Source organism: Trichosurus vulpecula, chromosome 3, assembly GCF_011100635.1.
Source record: "Trichosurus vulpecula isolate mTriVul1 chromosome 3, mTriVul1.pri, whole genome shotgun sequence".
NCBI classification, from domain to species: Eukaryota; Metazoa; Chordata; class Mammalia; order Diprotodontia; family Phalangeridae; genus Trichosurus; species Trichosurus vulpecula.
In genome coordinates, this window is record NC_050575.1 from 145,160,229 (window position 1) to 145,177,979 (window position 17,751).

A 17,751-nucleotide genomic window follows, 5' to 3' on the forward strand; every position below is an offset into this window, starting at 1 on the left:
CCACACATACAAAATGGTCATTTCTTGGATCTTGCCAGCATGTACAAATCAACCTCCATGTTCAAGAACTCTGAAATTCCATTATCTGATAACAGTCTATTGGCTTTTGACCTCTCCCTCTCCCTTCCCATACCATACCCTACTTTTCATCCAACCTTCAATTGAAAGTCCAAGGGACTTTCAATCCCTTGACCACTCAGTTCTCTCCCAGGCCATCACCCTTGCATTAACCACTTACTCCATCGTGACCCCTTGGTAAACCAATGCAACACTATGTTGTCCTCTTCTCTTCAATCTCTTGTCCCTTTATCATATTACTAATTGTGCCCTGCCATGCTTCAGCCTTGGATCACTCCTATTATCTGCTGCCCTTTTTCCTATACGTAAGCTACTGAATGAAGGAGAAAATCATACAGCCATTCTGATTAGGTCCACTACACATTTATGTTACATAAACTCAACTGGACCTACATTGCTGCTAGGCATTCCTTCTACACCTCTCTTTATCAACTCACTATCACACAATCCACAGCAATTCTTCCAAACTTTTTCTTCATATCTCAGACTTTCCATGGCTTTTACTCCCCTCACCCTCTCAGCTGAGACTCTTGCCTCAGATTTTACCGAAAAAAAAAATTGAGGCCATTTGCCGAGTACACCTCCTGCTCATCTCATATCACTCAGCTGCCTTCTGCCATTATCACCTCCTTCACCCCAATCTCACATAAAAAGGAGCCCCTACTCCTTGCCAAAGCAAAGCAAGAGGATGTCCCTCTTCCTGCATAAACAATCCCATTCCATCCTGTCTGCTCCAGCTGATTGCCCCTCTGTTATCCCTACTCTCTCATGTTTCTTTGATCTCTGTCTACTGGCTCCCCCTCTACTTCCTACAAGCATGCCCATGTCTCCCCCATCCTCAAAAAACCCCTCAGTTCATCCTTCCATCCTTCCTATCATCCTACATTCCTTCTGCCCTTTCTGGTAAAACTCCTTGAAAAGACCATCCACAGTAGCTGCCTCTACTTATTCTTCTCTTAACTCTCTACAGTACCATGTTATTACTCAACCAAAACTACACTCTCCAGAGTTATCCAATCTCCAGAGTTACCAGATCATTGGTATCTTAAATCCAATGTCCTTTTCTCAGTCCTCATCCTTCTTAATCTCTCTATAGCCTCTGATAGTATTGATCATACTCTTATCCTTGATATTCTCTTTTTCTCCAGTTTTTCAGGACACCACTATCTCCTGGCTCTACTCCAACCTATCTGACCACTCCTCAGTTTTCTTTGCTGGGTCTTTATCCAGATAATGTACACTAATCTTGGGTGTCCCACGGGGCCCTGTCCTCAGCCCTCTTCTCTTCTCCCTCTATACCATTTCACTTGGTGATCTTCTTAACTCCTATAGATTTAGTTATCATCTCTTTTATGACAATTCTCAAATCCATTTATCTAGCCCTAAGCTCTCTGCTGACCCTCAGACTTGCATCTCCAACTGTTTTTCAGGTATCTTGAACTGGATGTCCAGTAAACATCTTAAGCTCAACATGTCCAAAACAGACATTCCAGAATGGAATACTAATATGCATATCAAGTATCTTGTCAAATAATATGAATATCAAATAACTCATTATCTTTTCTCCTAGTTCTCTGTTACTGTCAAGGATACCACTTTCCTCTCAGTCTCTCAGGATCACAACCTATGTGTCATCCTCCATTACGCACTATCTCTCACCACCACCCACATCCAATCTGTTTCCAAGGCCCATTGATTTCATCTTTGCAACATCTCTTGAATATATTCCTTTCTGTTCTCTGACACTGATCGTACTCTGGTACAGGCCCTTATCTCCTCATGCCTGGCCTACAGCAATAGCTTACGGCTGGGTCTGCCTACTTTAAGGCTCTCCCCAATCCATTCTTCATTCAGTCACCAAAGGGATTTTCCTAAAGTGAAGACCTGACTATGTTTTGCACCCCTCCCCCACATATACTAAATAAGGTCTGGTGGCTTCCTATCACCTCCAGGATCAAATACAAAATTCTCTATTTGCCATTCAGAGCCCTGCATAACCTACCCTGCAAACCCCCCTCCCATCTTTCCAGTCTTCTTGTACTTTATACTGTCCTCTCCCTACTCCCACCCACCCCCAGGTACTCTTCAGTCCGGTGCCTCCTTTCTGTTCCACAAACAGGAGGACTCTCCATCTCTTTGTTCTGGGCATTTTCTCTGGCTGTCTTCCATGCCTGGGATGCTTTTCCTCCTCATCTCTACCCACTGGCTTTTCTGGCTTCCTTCAAGTCCCAACTAAAATCCCACCTTCTACAGGAAGCCTTTCCCAACCTCTTTTAATTGTAGGGCCTTCCCTATTGATTATTTCCTATTTATCCTGAATATAGCTTGTTTGTATACAGTTGTTTTCATGTTGTTTTCCCCATTAGATTGTGAGCTCCTTGAGAGAGAGGATTATCCTTGTCTTTCTTTGTATCCCCAGAGCTTAGCACAGCACCGGCACATAGGAATTTAATAAAGGTTTATTGACTGGCTGAAAAGTATGTGGATGACTCAACAAACCCATCACTCCTGGAGCAGAGCTTCTGTTCAAAGCCCATACTATTCTGGTAGTGAATTCGGAATGCTATAATCACCCAGGAAAGGCAGTGCTATCAGAATTCCCCTTAGATTGTGGAGAGAGACAAGATTCAACAGAACTAGCTTTGACACTAATTAGCAGGGCAAGTCACTTAACCGCCTTAACCTTAACCTGTCAATAGTCCTCCTTAAATATGGGCCTTTATTTTTTATCTACCAAAGTAGGGACAACACTTGCCCTACCTACCTCACAGTTGTTATGAGGAAAACAGAAGTCCCTGGGATCCTTTGTAAACCTTAAAACACTGTGGAAATGTTACCATTATGCTAGAAGTAGAAGGAGGAGACCCCAAGAACTAAGACCACAAGAGCTGATTCATAGTGTCATCTTCTAGTCACTGGTGCCATGGATACAGCTCAGGCTAGAGTCAGGAAGACCTGATTTCAAATCTACCTTCAGACACTTTCTAGCTATGTGATCCTGGACAAGTCACTTAACCTCTGTCTGCCCCAGTTTCCTCAGTTGTGCAATGGGGGTAATAACAGCCCTACTTTAATGCGTGTTTGTGAGGTTTCAAACAAGATGATGTTTGTAAAATGCTTAGCACAGGACCTAGCACACAGTAAGTACTTAATAAATGCTTGTTCCCTCCCTTTTTCCTATCCATGGACCTCTAAAAAGGGGGAAGGGAGGGGAAAGAGAAGTGCTGGACTGCACATGTACCCACCCGCTCATTGCTGGTTCCACATCCTGCTCAAGTCAGCAAACTCCAACTGCCATGATTGAGGATGCTGCTTCTCAAAGCAGCAGACACAAGACAATCCCTGTCTAATCCTCTGGTTCCAGAAGCAGTTGTAGGCAAAAACCCCAAGAGGGTTTCTGATTAATGTCATCAGCTCCTACAAATATTAGGCATATTAATAAAAGTAACTTGCTCTCCTGCTGAGAGGTGGGCAATAGGCTTACCTTGCATAGGGTCGTAAAGGGATCATCGTTCTTAAACTGGGGTCATATCTCTCCGCAAAGGATCGACGCCGACCCCTTCTGTCCAAGTCAGAGATTAGGTAAGGACCTTCACCTACCATGGTGAGTGTTGCTGAGCACTCTGGGTTCTTAACCTCAGTGCAGCTTGACCCTGGAATGAAAACAGACATACACAAGTTTAGGGAGAGTTCTTTTAACACTACATAATTAGAACTATCAGGAAAATTGTTTTCTTGCACTATTCCCAAAGCAGGTCCTAGTGCCCGCAAATAATCTGATAACCCATTCTGTGTACCAGACCCCCTTGACCATCCACAGAAGCTACCCGTTCCATGTATCCTTCCCAAGTTAAATAGAAGCAAAGTGCAGAAACTATCTCTCCATCCCCAGAACATCTTTATTGGAAGAAAAAACATTCCGTTCCCCTTTTATATTTGCCAATATCAGGTATCTATGTATGGTCTTCATTTGGCATTTAGTTAAGTATGTACTGTGTACAAATCATGGGACTAAGTGCTAGAAGAGATACAAAGCATAGCTAAGATACGTATCCTCAAACTTACAGGAATAGGGGGATGGGAGAGGGGACAAACATTCAGTATGCATGGTATGGGCCATTAGAGATTTAAAAAACAAAGCTCAATGTGGGATACAAAGGTTGAAGTTGTTACCATTCTGAATGATCAGAGAATGCTTTATTCAGGATTGATTTGGTTCAGATGGAACCCACCCACCCTCCTCCCCCAAACGGGACATAATACTCCAGTGCTCGTCTTTACTATCCTCCATTATCAAGAGCGATTGAGTAGTAAGTGTATTCATTTCATACTATGACTTTTTTCATTGGACTTTCATTAGAAAGGATTTGCCATGTGACCTTGGGCAAGAAGTTACTTCCTTTCCCTGGGCTTCTATCTTTTCCTCAGTAAAATCAAGGTTTGAACTAGATGCCATCTAAGGTCCTTTCTAGTTCCAACAGTCTACAAATCAATCTAGTTGCTATTAAGGCATCCTAAAAGCTTTGGACTCTAGAATGCCACACATGGAGGTCCATGCCTACTTGACCAGCATCCAAATAATCCTATTTCAATAGGGAAATTGGCCCTGGGAGGTAATTTCCTTGAGCTCTCTGTGGGGAATGCATAGTTATGATTACCTAAGATAGCTTGGAAGCCTTGCAGCTGGAGCTACATTTTGCTAAATTTGGCAGCCCCAAGGGGGGGAAATGGGACTTTAAAATCAGGAAGTCTGCTTTGGCTAACATTTCCATCCCGTCTGTCATGCTATCCTGTGCCAGAAGTGAGAAACTGCCTGGAGTTGGAAATATGCTTATTGACAGCCAGCTGGGTGAAGGAGGGGATGGCAAATGAAAGTCAGCCAGCTCATTGGACCTGTTGTGGCCTCTTTTGCTGCAGAGCCAGCAGTACTCTAGACACAAATTACTTACTCTGAGAGGCCAAGACCTCTAAAGCTGCAACAAGTTCTTTAAAAGGGCATCGAGTGCATCCCTCTTATTCCAGACAGGATTATTCAGAACCCAATCCGAACAGTTCAGATAGGGCAAAAAGAGACTCTTTCTGTAAGGAAGCTTATTTTCGTTCTATCTTGGTGAAGCATTCAGTAAATTCTTCCTTGGAACCCACCTAAACCCCTCTTGCTCGATTCAATACAGACACTGTCTCTTGAGCATATAGTATTCACACACTAAGAATCCCACGTTTGGCATTGGCATGCAATCACCCTTCAGGCTTCCCTTCTCTAGGCTGGTTATCATTCTTCACAACAAGAAAAGGAGCTTCAGTCTGATCATCTGTTTCACGTCCCACCCATGGGTTTTTTAACTTCTCCCTCTGAAAGACTGAGTAGTCTCAGAGCTCATGAGAGAGCCTAAGAGGAGCTTTCTTAGGAATGTAGGACTTAGAGCTAGAAGGTATGTCAGAAAACATCGAATCCAGCTCCCTTATTTTACAAATAAGAAAACTGAAACTCATAAAGGTCAACTGACTAGTCCAAAGTCATACGAGTGTCAGCCCTAGGGTTCAAACTCAGGTCCTCTGATTCCAAATTCAATGCCAAATTCTATATGTGTATATAAATATGTATAAATGTGTATATAAATACATATAACATTTGTGTATATAAAGAGTATATATAAAAGGTTATACAAACCTTAAAATGCCACATAAATGTTCACTATTATCATTATATCTATTTCCTACCCCAGAGACCCCTTCATTTTAATCTTAATATCCTTGTTAACAAAGAACCATGTGACATTTGGAGTGATGGCCCCAGGAGGCTTAGTGAGCTTGGTGGTGGCAGGTCTTTTCACAAGCATGAAGGGACTGAGTGGGAGAGGCAGAAAAGGGAGAGGGTATAGTAGATGAGACAGCATGTGAGGAGTCAGAGTGACAGAGACAGGAGAGCATTTAAGTTCCATAGCCAGGTCTACAGAGTCTCAAGGCTCTTGGAAGAGAAGTAAGAGTAGAAAGGCCTTGGGACAGTCGCCATGATCAAAGCTAATGGGAAGATTAGTAACAGGCAACTCTACCAATAATCCATAGCTAGGAATCAAGGCAAGAGAGCTTTTACCTGGGTAGAAAATATAAATACCACAATCGTGAGGCTGTGATGGGAGGAGGAGGAGGATATGGTGTGTAATGAGAGCTCCAGGCTCTATCTGCCTCAGTTGCCTTTGTCTCTCTTTTTCTCCTTGATTCTCTATGGTCACCATCCACAGCTTCTCCCCTCCCACTTCCACCTCTACCCGGCCTCTTTCTCTCCAACTGCCCCATTCAACTGTCGTTCCCTCCCCTCCTACCAAGGAACTCTCAGGAGCCAACATTCCCTTTCTCTCTTCATTAAAGGAGCATCACCTCCTCTATGCACCAAGGGCTGTGATCAGCTGCTGTGACTCAGAGTCTCCCAGATGCTATCCTGCTACCCAAATAATCAATTTTCATATTGGCATATCACCTGACATTGTCGTAAGTACTTTCATAGGTACAATTTCACTTGTCCCTCACCCACGGTTAGGTTAGAGCAGTTGTCATTCTTCCCATTTTATAGCTGAAGAAACTGAGCCATGGAACATTTGAATTATTTACCCAAAACCATGTAACTAGTTTAATGGCAAAACTAGAGTTAGAATCCAGGGCTCCTGTGTGCTAATACAATGTGCTTTCTACTTCAGCTATCTCCCATTTCCCAGAGTATTTTGATCCTGCTAAATTGGAATCCAGTCAGCAAAAAAGTAAAACTTCAATTTTTAAGATTTCCCATTTGAGGATTGATGATAATCTATATGCAGTGAATGTAATGTTGTTAATTAAATGGTTTGTCTGGCACTTGGGCCAGCAGTTAATTTTTTGCATATAAAGAACTTTTTCTTTTTTGATACATCATCTGCATTGGTAGAGGGAGTTCTCTCATTGAGAGTTTCCTACATCAATGAAATCTCAGGCTGGGGCCAAAAAAAACCTTGTAAATTATTGTGTAGGCAGGAACTAAGTCTGAAAAATCTTTGTGTTTCCAAAGCATTCATCAAAGGCCCTTATACATGGTAAATGTTCAATAAATATCCATTAATTGAGTAAGTACATATAATGTAAGCTTACTGCAAATGTTTCAAAGCTAAAGACCTATAAATACTCTATAGGACCTTTACCTTCCTTCCTTCCCCAACCCAACACACAGAAATTTGTGAACTTTCCAATTACTAGACTCCAAGAAATCTACCCAGATTTTTTTTCTTCCTACTATTTCCCAGGTCACTTTCTCCCCCTACTGTCTTCTTCTGGTATCTATGCCTATAGTTCTCACTAAAAGACTGTAACCAGACAGGCCCATAATCTCCCCCTCTCCACACCCAACATAGAAAAGCACTGGCATCAAGAGATGAGAAAAAAAAGTTAAGTTACAGTTTTGGGAAAAGCAGTTTCAGAACTTGGGGGGGGGGGTTGGTTTTTTTTAGCTGAAGCAGAAAAGATGGAATGTATTACTTTCTTCAACTATGTCTAATGTTTAATATCCTTTTTGTCTTCATCCCTCCACGAATGAAAATCAGTACTACTATGAATAACATTTTACATAGGCATATGTGAAAGTGCCTTATGTGTATTGCAAATTGCTTTCATTCCTATTTCAGGTCTCATAACAACCTAGTAAAGGAGATGGGGAGGAATTGTTCTTCTCATTAAAAAGACACCGTGGGTCAGAAAGGCTCAAGTGACAGCTTCACACAGCTAGTTTAAGGTAAAGGAAAAGCTGGGACTTAAGTCTCCTGACCTCTAGTGCAGTATTCTTTCTATTTCATCACATTGCCTACTAAAACACTCCAAATGCATGTACAGAGTAATCCATGCTCATAGCTGACGAGACAAACTACAAAGGGAGACTCTATTAAATAATGGCTGGTATTTACACAGACCTTTAAGGCTTGCGGGACACTATATTTGTTAACTTATTTGATCTTCCCTGTGGGGTAAGTACCATTATTATCCCTGTTCTACAGCTGAGGTAACTGAGGCACAGAGGACTGAAGTTACACAAACAACACAAATCTTTATGGTTGTACGCATCTCCTCCTCCCCTCCCCCAATTTTAGTCAGAGTTTCACCATGTAATCTCTCCATCTTTTTCTGGATCAATGTGATAGTCATATGTTGTCTCTGGGAACCTAGTACACAATAACTCTTTTGGACTAGGTGATTTTCAGGTATAGTCCAGATATCATTTTACATAAGTGGACCGTTGCAGAGACCTCTACGTAAAGCAATTTTTACATAATGTGAATTTGCCCACTGACACGGGGAAGGAAGGGATGAAGATAGACAGGAAGGGGGCCTCAGAGGCTTTGGCAAACCACTTAGGGGCCTAGCCTGAACAAGGAGGAAGAATAGGGGTGGTAGGCAGACATATGGGGGCCAGACATGGACACAAACAGGAGAGGAAGGGTGACACATAGAGGCCAATAGAGGAAAGAGATATGCAGGGGCTGGACATGAAGGTGGGTGGGCGGAGTGGGGCAAAGGTCTCTTGGCTCCAGAGGTTTCAAGCCAAGCCCCCATCCCATTGATCCAGTACTGGTGGTGGTGATCTCTCTGTAAGTCTGTTCTGCTTTCACCTGGAGGGTGGTAGGGGGTTGGGGGATAGAATGGGAAGCCATAGAATGCCTAGCCAAGAGATAAGAGCAGAGAGAGAGAGCACAGTACTGTACAGTGAAGTTAACATAGGTCTTCTTTAGGAATGTGAATTTCTTTCAGAATTCTTTATGGAAAGTCAAATTTGTGTCATGCCAATTTACATGAAGTAAGAATTATCTGTGTATTTAATTGGAAGAAGTTGCTAAAACATTTTTCTTCTGTGTCCATGGAAGACTCCATGAGATAAAATGGGTCCAAGTTAGAGCTGGAGAGATTTTGGTAATACACAAGCAGCAAGGCACCCTGAGGGAAAGATAGGAAGTGCTATATACTAGGTCAGTTAAACCACAGCTACCACCTCTCCTCTCAAACCCTAGTAAAGCTAGCCCAGGACCCTAAGCCCAAGAACACCAGGAACAGTAGCACTGCTACCATCACCACCACCACCACAGGCCCTGCTCTCAGATCAGCTTCCAGGGAATCAATCCTTGTGGAAACGCAACAGTAGCCCCTGCCTTCTCAGCAACCATATAGTTACTGAAGGCCTAGAAAAAAAGTTCTCACCTTTGGAATCCTTGGCATTGCGGAACTATTGTTCCACATCAGAAATAGATACGGTTTTTAGCAGTGAGAATAACACTAAAGAAAATGGATTGCTGTCTGCTTTGCTGCTGCACCTTAAGGAACCTGGGCCTTCTCATCTGACTTGCAGCTGAAACATCTTAAGGGTTGAATCCTTCATTGGAATGTGAACTCCTTGAAAGGAGGGACTGTCTTCCTTTTTACTTTGTATCTCCAGGGCTTAGAACAGAGTTTTGCACATAGTAAGCACTTTTATAAATGCTTTTTCATTAATTTACTTCCACAGATGTGACTTTGGGTAATTACCTTTCCTTCTGGGGCCTCAGTTTCTTAATCTTTAAAAAAAACAAAGAGATAGAACTAGATAAATGCTAAACCCTTTTAATTCCAAATCCTATTTGCTGTTATTCAGTCATTTCAGTCCTGACTCTTTGTGACCCCATTTGGGGTTTTCTTGGCAAAGATATTGGAGTGGTTTGCCATTTCCATCTCCAGTTCATTTTACAAATGAAACTGAGACAAACAGGGTTAAGTGACTTGCCCAGGGTCACACATACCAGTAAGTGTCTGAGGCTGGATTTGAACTCTGGAGGATGAGTCTTCTTGACTCCAGACCCAGCACTCTATCCACTGTGCCACTTAGCTGCCTACTCTCTAAATCCCATTAGCCTTATGAATTCTTTCACTATCGGAAGATGAAACACTAGAGTGGGTGGCAGGGTGTGACTCAGAGTCATTGTTCATGGGAATCTTCATGAGTAGATGAGACCCCTGTCTGTGCTCTCCAGCACAGAGCATGGTCTTCCTTTCAGGGAATTTAGACAAACATAAAACATGATTTCTACCTTCAAAGAATTTACAATATTGTTGGGGCAGCCAAAAATACTGACACAAAACTATTAGAAAAGAATACAAGTCTGTTGGACTTAGCCATGAGGCATTTGTTTGCCCAAGGCAAAGTTCCTTCTTGCATTTGAAAAAATAGACCTCCCTGTATGTGACTGTCCACCAGAGACTTTGAGCTTTCTCTATCACATTTATGGCTTGATATCATAAAAAAAGATGTGGCCTAAAGGCCACAGACATCAAGATTTTCTGATATTTAAAAAATATACACTTGTAAAAAGTCATATTAAAATGTGTCTCCTTTCCCTCCCCTGTGTGTTGTGCCTTAGGCAACTGCTTACCTAAACTATTCCTAACCCTGGCTCAACAAATCTATAATAAAAGGATAGCTTGTATAGTACAAACTAGAAGTGCTCTAAGAGTTCAGAGACAGGACAAATCTTTGTGGACTGGAATGGTCAGGAAACGGTTCATCGAGCCCATGGGGTATGAGCTGGGCCACAATGAGCCAGGAGTCAGGTTGGCAGGGAGGAAGGAGGAGGCCATTCCAGCTGTGGGGAAGATAATGAGTAAAGGCCAGGAGGTTTAATGCATGTAATATGTTCACTTTGGGATTGAGGCCAGTATTCCATTTGAACAAGGAACAAAATGCTTCATGGAATCCAGGCATGCATTTCCCAGAATGGAGAAACATACTTGTTCAAGGAATGAGGGCAATGTTTTCCTCAAGCCTGGTGAGAGAGAATTGGAGCCCTCTGGTTTTAAACAGAAGCTGATGAGAAGGGCACAGCTGCACAGACAAAGCAGCATCGAAGAGCCAAGGATTTGATGGGAGACTTTTTCATTTAGGGAGAATATCATCTATTTCTTTCTTGACATGAGAAATAAATAGCTCGATACTGTTTTACCTTGAAGGCAGCTGTGGTAATTTATTAGGTGGTGATGACCGTTTAAGGGCAAAATGTTGAGCCAGGAAAGAAATTTATTCATAGACTCATGGAAAGCATGGAATTGTGGAGCCAGAAGCGACCGTAGAGAACATGGTTTTTTAACAAACGAGAAACTGGGGGACCTGAAGGAGGAAGTGACTTGCTTAAGGTCACACAGCAAGTCAGTGCAGAGTCAAGCTCTCCTCCAAATCAGAGTTCACAGGATTTCCAGCCCTATAGGACATAAGGACTTAACTAGTCATCTGGAAACTGAGGCTTCAAGAGGAAAGTGATTTGCCCAAGGCTGCAAAGAGTTACTGACTGAGACAAAACTAGAATCCAAATCACCTTGGCTCTCAAGGCAATGGTCTTTCCCCCTCTTACTATTTATCCTCTTACTGATTCCTGTTAAGAAACTTCTTAGAAACTTCTCTCGTGCTTTGCAGAGGTAGGGGTGGGAGAGAGTCCACGGACATGGAACATTACATATACTGTCAGATTTTTTCCAATATATTGATTAGTTTTGCTAATGTTTCTCTTTTTCCTTTTTTTCTTAAAAAATGTTATATGGGATGGCTCTCTGGGAGTGGTACAGAAGGAAATTTAGGTAATATAAAATCAAAAGATAACAATAAAATTAATTTTATTTTTAAAAAGACATTTCTTAGAGTGGAAATCAGCTACTGACCCTAATCTGAAATGTAACTTTCAACTCCCCAGAGGAAAAACTACATTATTCCTGAAGTGGCTGGCATTTCTTCCCAAGAATTTGATCTTCAGGGACAGAGACCAACCAAGCCTAAGGAAGGCCATTTCTCTCTACTCCTGAGAAAATTTATCCAAAATTCCAAAGACAGAGTCATGGGACCAATATTTGCATAATTAGCTTCTACTACTAACTAGAATTAATCCCAGATCATCAACTGGCTTCTGTTGGAATACTTCCCCGTGAAAAGAGCTCATTATCTCATGAAACAGCTCTAGTTAGGAACTTGTTCACTCAGTTGAGTCAAAAATCTGTCACCCCTTTGCTCCTTGTTTTTTTCTTCTGGGGACAAGCAGAATTAGTTTAAGCTAAGCGTTCTTAACCATTTTTGTTATGGACTCTTTGTCAGTCTAGTGAAGCCTATAGATCCTTTTTCAGACTAATGTTTTTAAATGCATAAAGTATGTAGAATTACAAAGGAAACCAATTATATTGAAATGCATTTACCACAATATCTTTCAAGATTAAATTCATGGTCTCTGGGTTAAGAACCCGCATGGAAGCTCTTCAAAAGTTTTTCAGGTGTATACTTCTCACCTTTCTCAAAAAGAGAGTCTCTTCTCCCTGTTCTCTTATCTCACATTTCTTTCCTCCAGATTAAACATCCCCAGTTATTGATACCATTCTTTATTTGATATGCTTTCCAGACCCTCACCATTCTGGTCAATGAGCTGGCATTCTCCATGTTGTCAATTGTCCCTGCTAAAGAGTTTTCTTCAAGTCTGGAAATACATATGTCTAGATGTGTCCAGGGCTCTCTTCCTTGGAAGACAAGAAACACACTCAACAAACAGCTCAGTAACAATATTGTTTTGCATAGGATTAAGTATTAAAACAAGTGTAACTCCTTCTACTCTAAACCCTATTACCTGAAGGCCAGATAGATTACATTTCACTCCTCCCTCCAGAGTTCTCACAGCAGTTAGGTGGCTCAGTGGATAGAGTTCCAAACCTGGAGTCAGGAGAAGTCATCTTCCTGAGTTCAAATCTGGACTCAGACCCTTACTAGCTCTGTGTCCCTGGGTAAGTCACTTAATGGTGTATGCCTCAGTTTCCTCATCTATGAAATGATCTGGAGAAGGAAATTGCAAACCACTTCAGTATCTTTGCCAAGAAAACCCCAAATGGGGTTATGTAGAGTTGGACATGACTCAAAAACAATTGAACTGAATCAGAGTTTTCCAGTACCTTTTTAAGGTGTTTGGGGGTACCTAGACTCTCTCCAAATGGCTACAGCCCCAACCAATTGTATTCCCCTCCAGTATAGCAGGTTCCCTGCACCCCAGCTTTGTTTAGCCAATAACATTGGATAAGCTTTTACAAAGAATTGTTTACTTCAGAAGGTTTTATCACAACTCTCAAATTTACTCTATAACACAAAGGAGGTAGAATCCCTGCTTCCTGCCCCATAGCACCTCAGTCTCTGGGGAGGCAAAAGGAACTAGGTTCAAAGCTTAGCTCCCTTCATCTGTATTCCTATATAGCACAGTCCTAGCTCCAAACCCACTAATCCCACCTCAGGCCTGAGACCCAGGCACCCTGATTTCTCTGGGACTCCTTGCCAGCTGGCTGGCTGCAGTGTTCTGCATGGGTCAAATTTCATCAGGTTACTGTGGCACCTGAACCTAAGGACACGTGAAACAGGGAAGAAACAAACACCCTCCTTCTCCCCTCCCCAGGCTCATTTCTCCAAGCTGATATAAAAGAGAGAGCAGGGGAAGTCCTTCCCCTCTAGCAGGTTCAGCTCGCGGTTCTCATACAATGGGTACACTGTGATCTTCATTCTCTGGACACAATGGGAAAGAGAGCACAACAAAAATGCAGGAAAAGTGACTCAATCTGCCGGTTTTAATATAGCCAAGCACAGGAGGCTACAGTCCCCCACGTGCTAGGAGACATAAAGTTCTTCCATACTATATTATCTGTGTGTGTCCAGTTATACTTTTTCCCCATTTAAAATTTTCCCTCAGAGCCAAATAGGCACAGGTGTATTTATTTAAAAACATAGTCATCATCCCACATTCAGTTCCTTCAGAAGAGTTCTCTGTGGTCTCTGGGGAGGCACAAGCAATATCCTTTCACTTGCTTTCCCAGCACTATACAGTTAAGTCTCAAAACAGCCGAAGTTGCATGATGGTATATAATCCCATATGTACAGATGTAAATTGCAATTATCCCCAAATACAAAGTTTTGTAGAGTCAACAAAACAAGATACATTTTACAAGATTTGCCAATTATTTTTGCTTGCTTAGACTTATATAGGGTTGTTTGCAGCTCACAAGCAAAAGAAAGAGCAAAGACAAAACTGGCTTCTATCTTAAACAGAAATCTAGTCCCCACTGAGTTTTCCAAACTACATAGGGCTCTCCCCACAGGGATTTAGGACCTGAGGATAACTTGGTATCAGATTTCCCAAATGAGAAAACAGCCCTGGGTGGAAACTCTTCCAGTAATTCCCTTAGTGCCTAAGGCCATCCAACTGAGGACTGAACAAAGACTTTCCCTTTCTACACAGGGCACAGCAAAATTCTCTAGGAGTCCTTCTAATATAAGCAATTCCCAAAAAGATCCAGGCAGTTTCTTCTGGGTCCTTTATTCTGAATGACACAAAACTCCCCTATGGATCCTTGCTACTGCCCGGGTAAACCACATGGAATTCAAAACATCCATCAGGACAAGAAAAAAAGTAGGCTAAGTTAGAGAAGTATCAAAGAATGTCAGATACCCGAGGAATTTGGGGTCAGACATCTTGCCTTAAGAAGTAGTAGGGAGTTTTGCTTTCACAAAAAAGCAAGTAGTCTAAGTCATTTTAAATGCAAAAAAGAACAGTATGAACATTTCTACTAGACAGTAGCAATCTAGTGATTCCTAATTTCTCATGTTAAACTTAATGTCAGTACTTCCATAAGATTCAGCAATACAAACAATATCTATATATCAGTATCAGGCATCAGTGTATTGATACTTCTACAGAATTCAACAATACAAAAAGTATCAGAATTTAAACAATCAACAAATGAAAAGTCTGCAAAGGTATGCCAATGTAACGGACTTGTGAGCGATCACACAGCAGAAGAAAAAGCAACTGTACATTTACAGCCCTAATAATATGTATTAAAAATGTTCTTCTGGTACTTCACAATCTGGTACTTTAGGGTTATCTAAAATCAAAGATCTCAGGCAGAAAATCTCCCCAGAATCTTTTCAAATGTGATGAGCTCAGTTTTATCCCAGACAAGGCTTACATTATGGCACCTGCGCAGCAGATGAACTGTGATCTTCACCCTTTGGATGCAGCAGGAAAAAAAACTCAGTAAGAAAGAGAGACTTTCAGTATGATTAGTTTTAATACAGTCTATCAGAAGAGATAGCACCTGCCCATGTGGCAGGATTCATAGGGCACCTCCATGTTAGGCAATCTTGGCATACCCAAGTAATCCAAACAATAAATGTTAAAGTAGTTTATAGATTAGGAGTCAGAGGACTTGAGCTCGAGTCATGACTGTCACTTACTACCTGTATAACACTAGGTAAGTTATTTAACCTTTCTGGGTTACAGATTTCTCATCTTTAAAACTAGAGCATTGGACTAGATTGTCTTTAAGTCTGTTCTAGCTCTAAATTTTTGAGCCTAGGTTGACTGAGGTGGTCCCCAACAACTTCATTTAGGATATGGGCTCTGAAGGATGGATGGGATGTAGGTAAAATTGGGGGCATGTACGCATGGAAAGAAGACAATGTAAATAAAGGGAGAGGCACAGTACTAATCATGGCAGATGTAACCTCAGCTCCCACCCGAGCCTAGCAGCCCTATGCTTCGTACTGTATATGAAAGGAGATGTGACTTCTAAGTAGTGGAGAAAATACACGTCTACTTGAGGAGTGAAATTGGTGACTGCGCTCTTTAGGAGGTAGCTGTGTGTGGTTTGAGGCTGACTTTGGGAAGAGAGAAAGACTTTGGGTAGCGAGGATTTGTCCATCTGTTCTCCAGAACAATTGGTCATTGAAAATGAATCTGAGCCCTGCTCCCTTTTGGCGTTGTTTAGAGTTATTTTTGTTTACATTATTGTAGTTACTGTCTATATTCTCCTAATTCTGCTTCCTTTAGTGCTTTGTAGCAATTCATATGCATCATGCCATATTTCTATGAATTTCTTGTTTCTTATAATCCAGTAATATTCTTTTACACTGATAGACCACACTTTGTTCCTCTATTCTGCAATTGAAATGTACCTGTTTTGTTTCAAGTTTTTTTGCTGCCACAAATAAAGCTGTTCAAATTTTATTTTTTGTAGACTTGTAATTGCATTAATATAGGGAGATTCCAGCAAGAAAATTCCATCTAGCAATGCAGAATAGCAACTTTGTTGCAATTCTTAAATTTTTAGTCTTAGAGAACTGCTGTGGTACTAAGAATTTAAGTGATTTTTTTCCAGGGTCAAACAGCTAGTATATGTCAGAGGTAGGATGGCTATGAGTATCTCGGTATATATAGGTCCTTTCTAACCCTTGGGGAATATGTCCAGTAGGGGGATCGTTATATAATACCATCTTCAATAGCCTTTCCCACAGAGAACAGAGATACAGTTACAATATCTTTAAGAGTCAATGGAATCTCTGAAGTGGACATTTCACAGACATCTTAAACTCAACCTGTCCAAAACTGAAATCACGCTTTCTCCCCCAGTGCCCTCTCTGCTTCCTAATTTCCCAGTTACTTTTTCCCAATTAGTACACCATCCTCCCAGTGAACCAGGCTCACAACCTAGGTGTTATCTTTCACTCACTCTCACCTCACATAGACAATCTTTTTCCAAGGTGTATTGATTTTACCTTAATAGCATCTCTTGAATATGCCTTCTTTTCTCCTGTGATACTGCCATAATCTTGGTGCAGGCCCTCATTACCTCACACCTGGACTACTGCAATAGCCTGCTGTTCATCTGCCTGCCACCCTACTCCAGTCCATCTTGCGCTCAGCTTCCAAAGTGATTTCTAACCATGTCACTCCCCCTACTGCTTACCTACCTAAACTACTCTGACTCCTTATGGCCTCTAGGATCAAATATAAAATCTTCTTTTTGATCTTCTGCCTATGGAGTTGGTGCCTCGTTCTATGATAGTTGTTTTCATATTGTAAGAAAATTACAATTAAAAAATATGATTAACTTTGAAAAATGCTCTTTTTGGCTTTCAAAGCCTCCATAACGTGTACCCCCCTCCTTTTCTGTCATCTTACACTTTATGCCCCACCATACATACCCTGCCATGTACTCTGGGATCCAGTGGCACTGGTCTCCTCGTCTAAAACAAGACATTCCATCTCCTGACATTTTCACTGCTGTCCCCCATGGACAGAATGCTCTCCCTCCTCATCTTTGCCGCCTGTCTTCCTTCAAGTCCCAGCTAATATATCATCTTCTATATGAAACCTATCCGGATCACCTTTACTTCTAGTGCCTTCCCTCTATTATTTCCTATTTATCCCAATAATAGCTTGTTTGTACATACTGTTTGCATAGTTGTCTCACATTAGACTGTGAGCTCCTTGAGAACAGGAACTATCTCTTGCATTTCTTTGTATATCTAGCACTTAGCATGGTGCCTGCTACATTGTAACTGCTTAATAAATGTTTATTGATGGTCAGTAACAGTTTAACTGTCATTCAGTGAGGAATCTGTGAAGACTGGGAGCTTAGCTGCCATTCTAGAGACCACTGTCTACAGGGACTGAAGAGAGTGCAGAGAAAAAGAGCTAAGAGAACTTATTTCCTGAGAGAGCTCAGTTTATCTATTTTATGAAAAAAAAATGGAAGAGAATTCTTGAGAAGAGACTTTTTATCAGGATCCTGAGATAATGGAATGGTGGGACTATGTTTGCAGAATTGAGAAGTAGTTGTATT

General features: G+C 41.5%; 1 protein-coding gene across 1 annotated transcript in view; it reads right to left on the bottom strand.

Annotated features, from left to right (window-relative positions):
- Nucleotides 1-3,681, bottom strand: part of ABCC12 (ATP binding cassette subfamily C member 12) — an 80,976-nt gene extending 77,295 nt beyond the window's left edge. The window contains exon 1 of the mRNA XM_036751849.1: nucleotides 3,563-3,681. Coding sequence (XP_036607744.1) covers nucleotides 3,563-3,681 — 119 coding nt within the window. The remainder of the gene's footprint in view (nucleotides 1-3,562) is intronic.
- Between the last annotated feature and the right edge of the window lie 14,070 nt (nucleotides 3,682-17,751).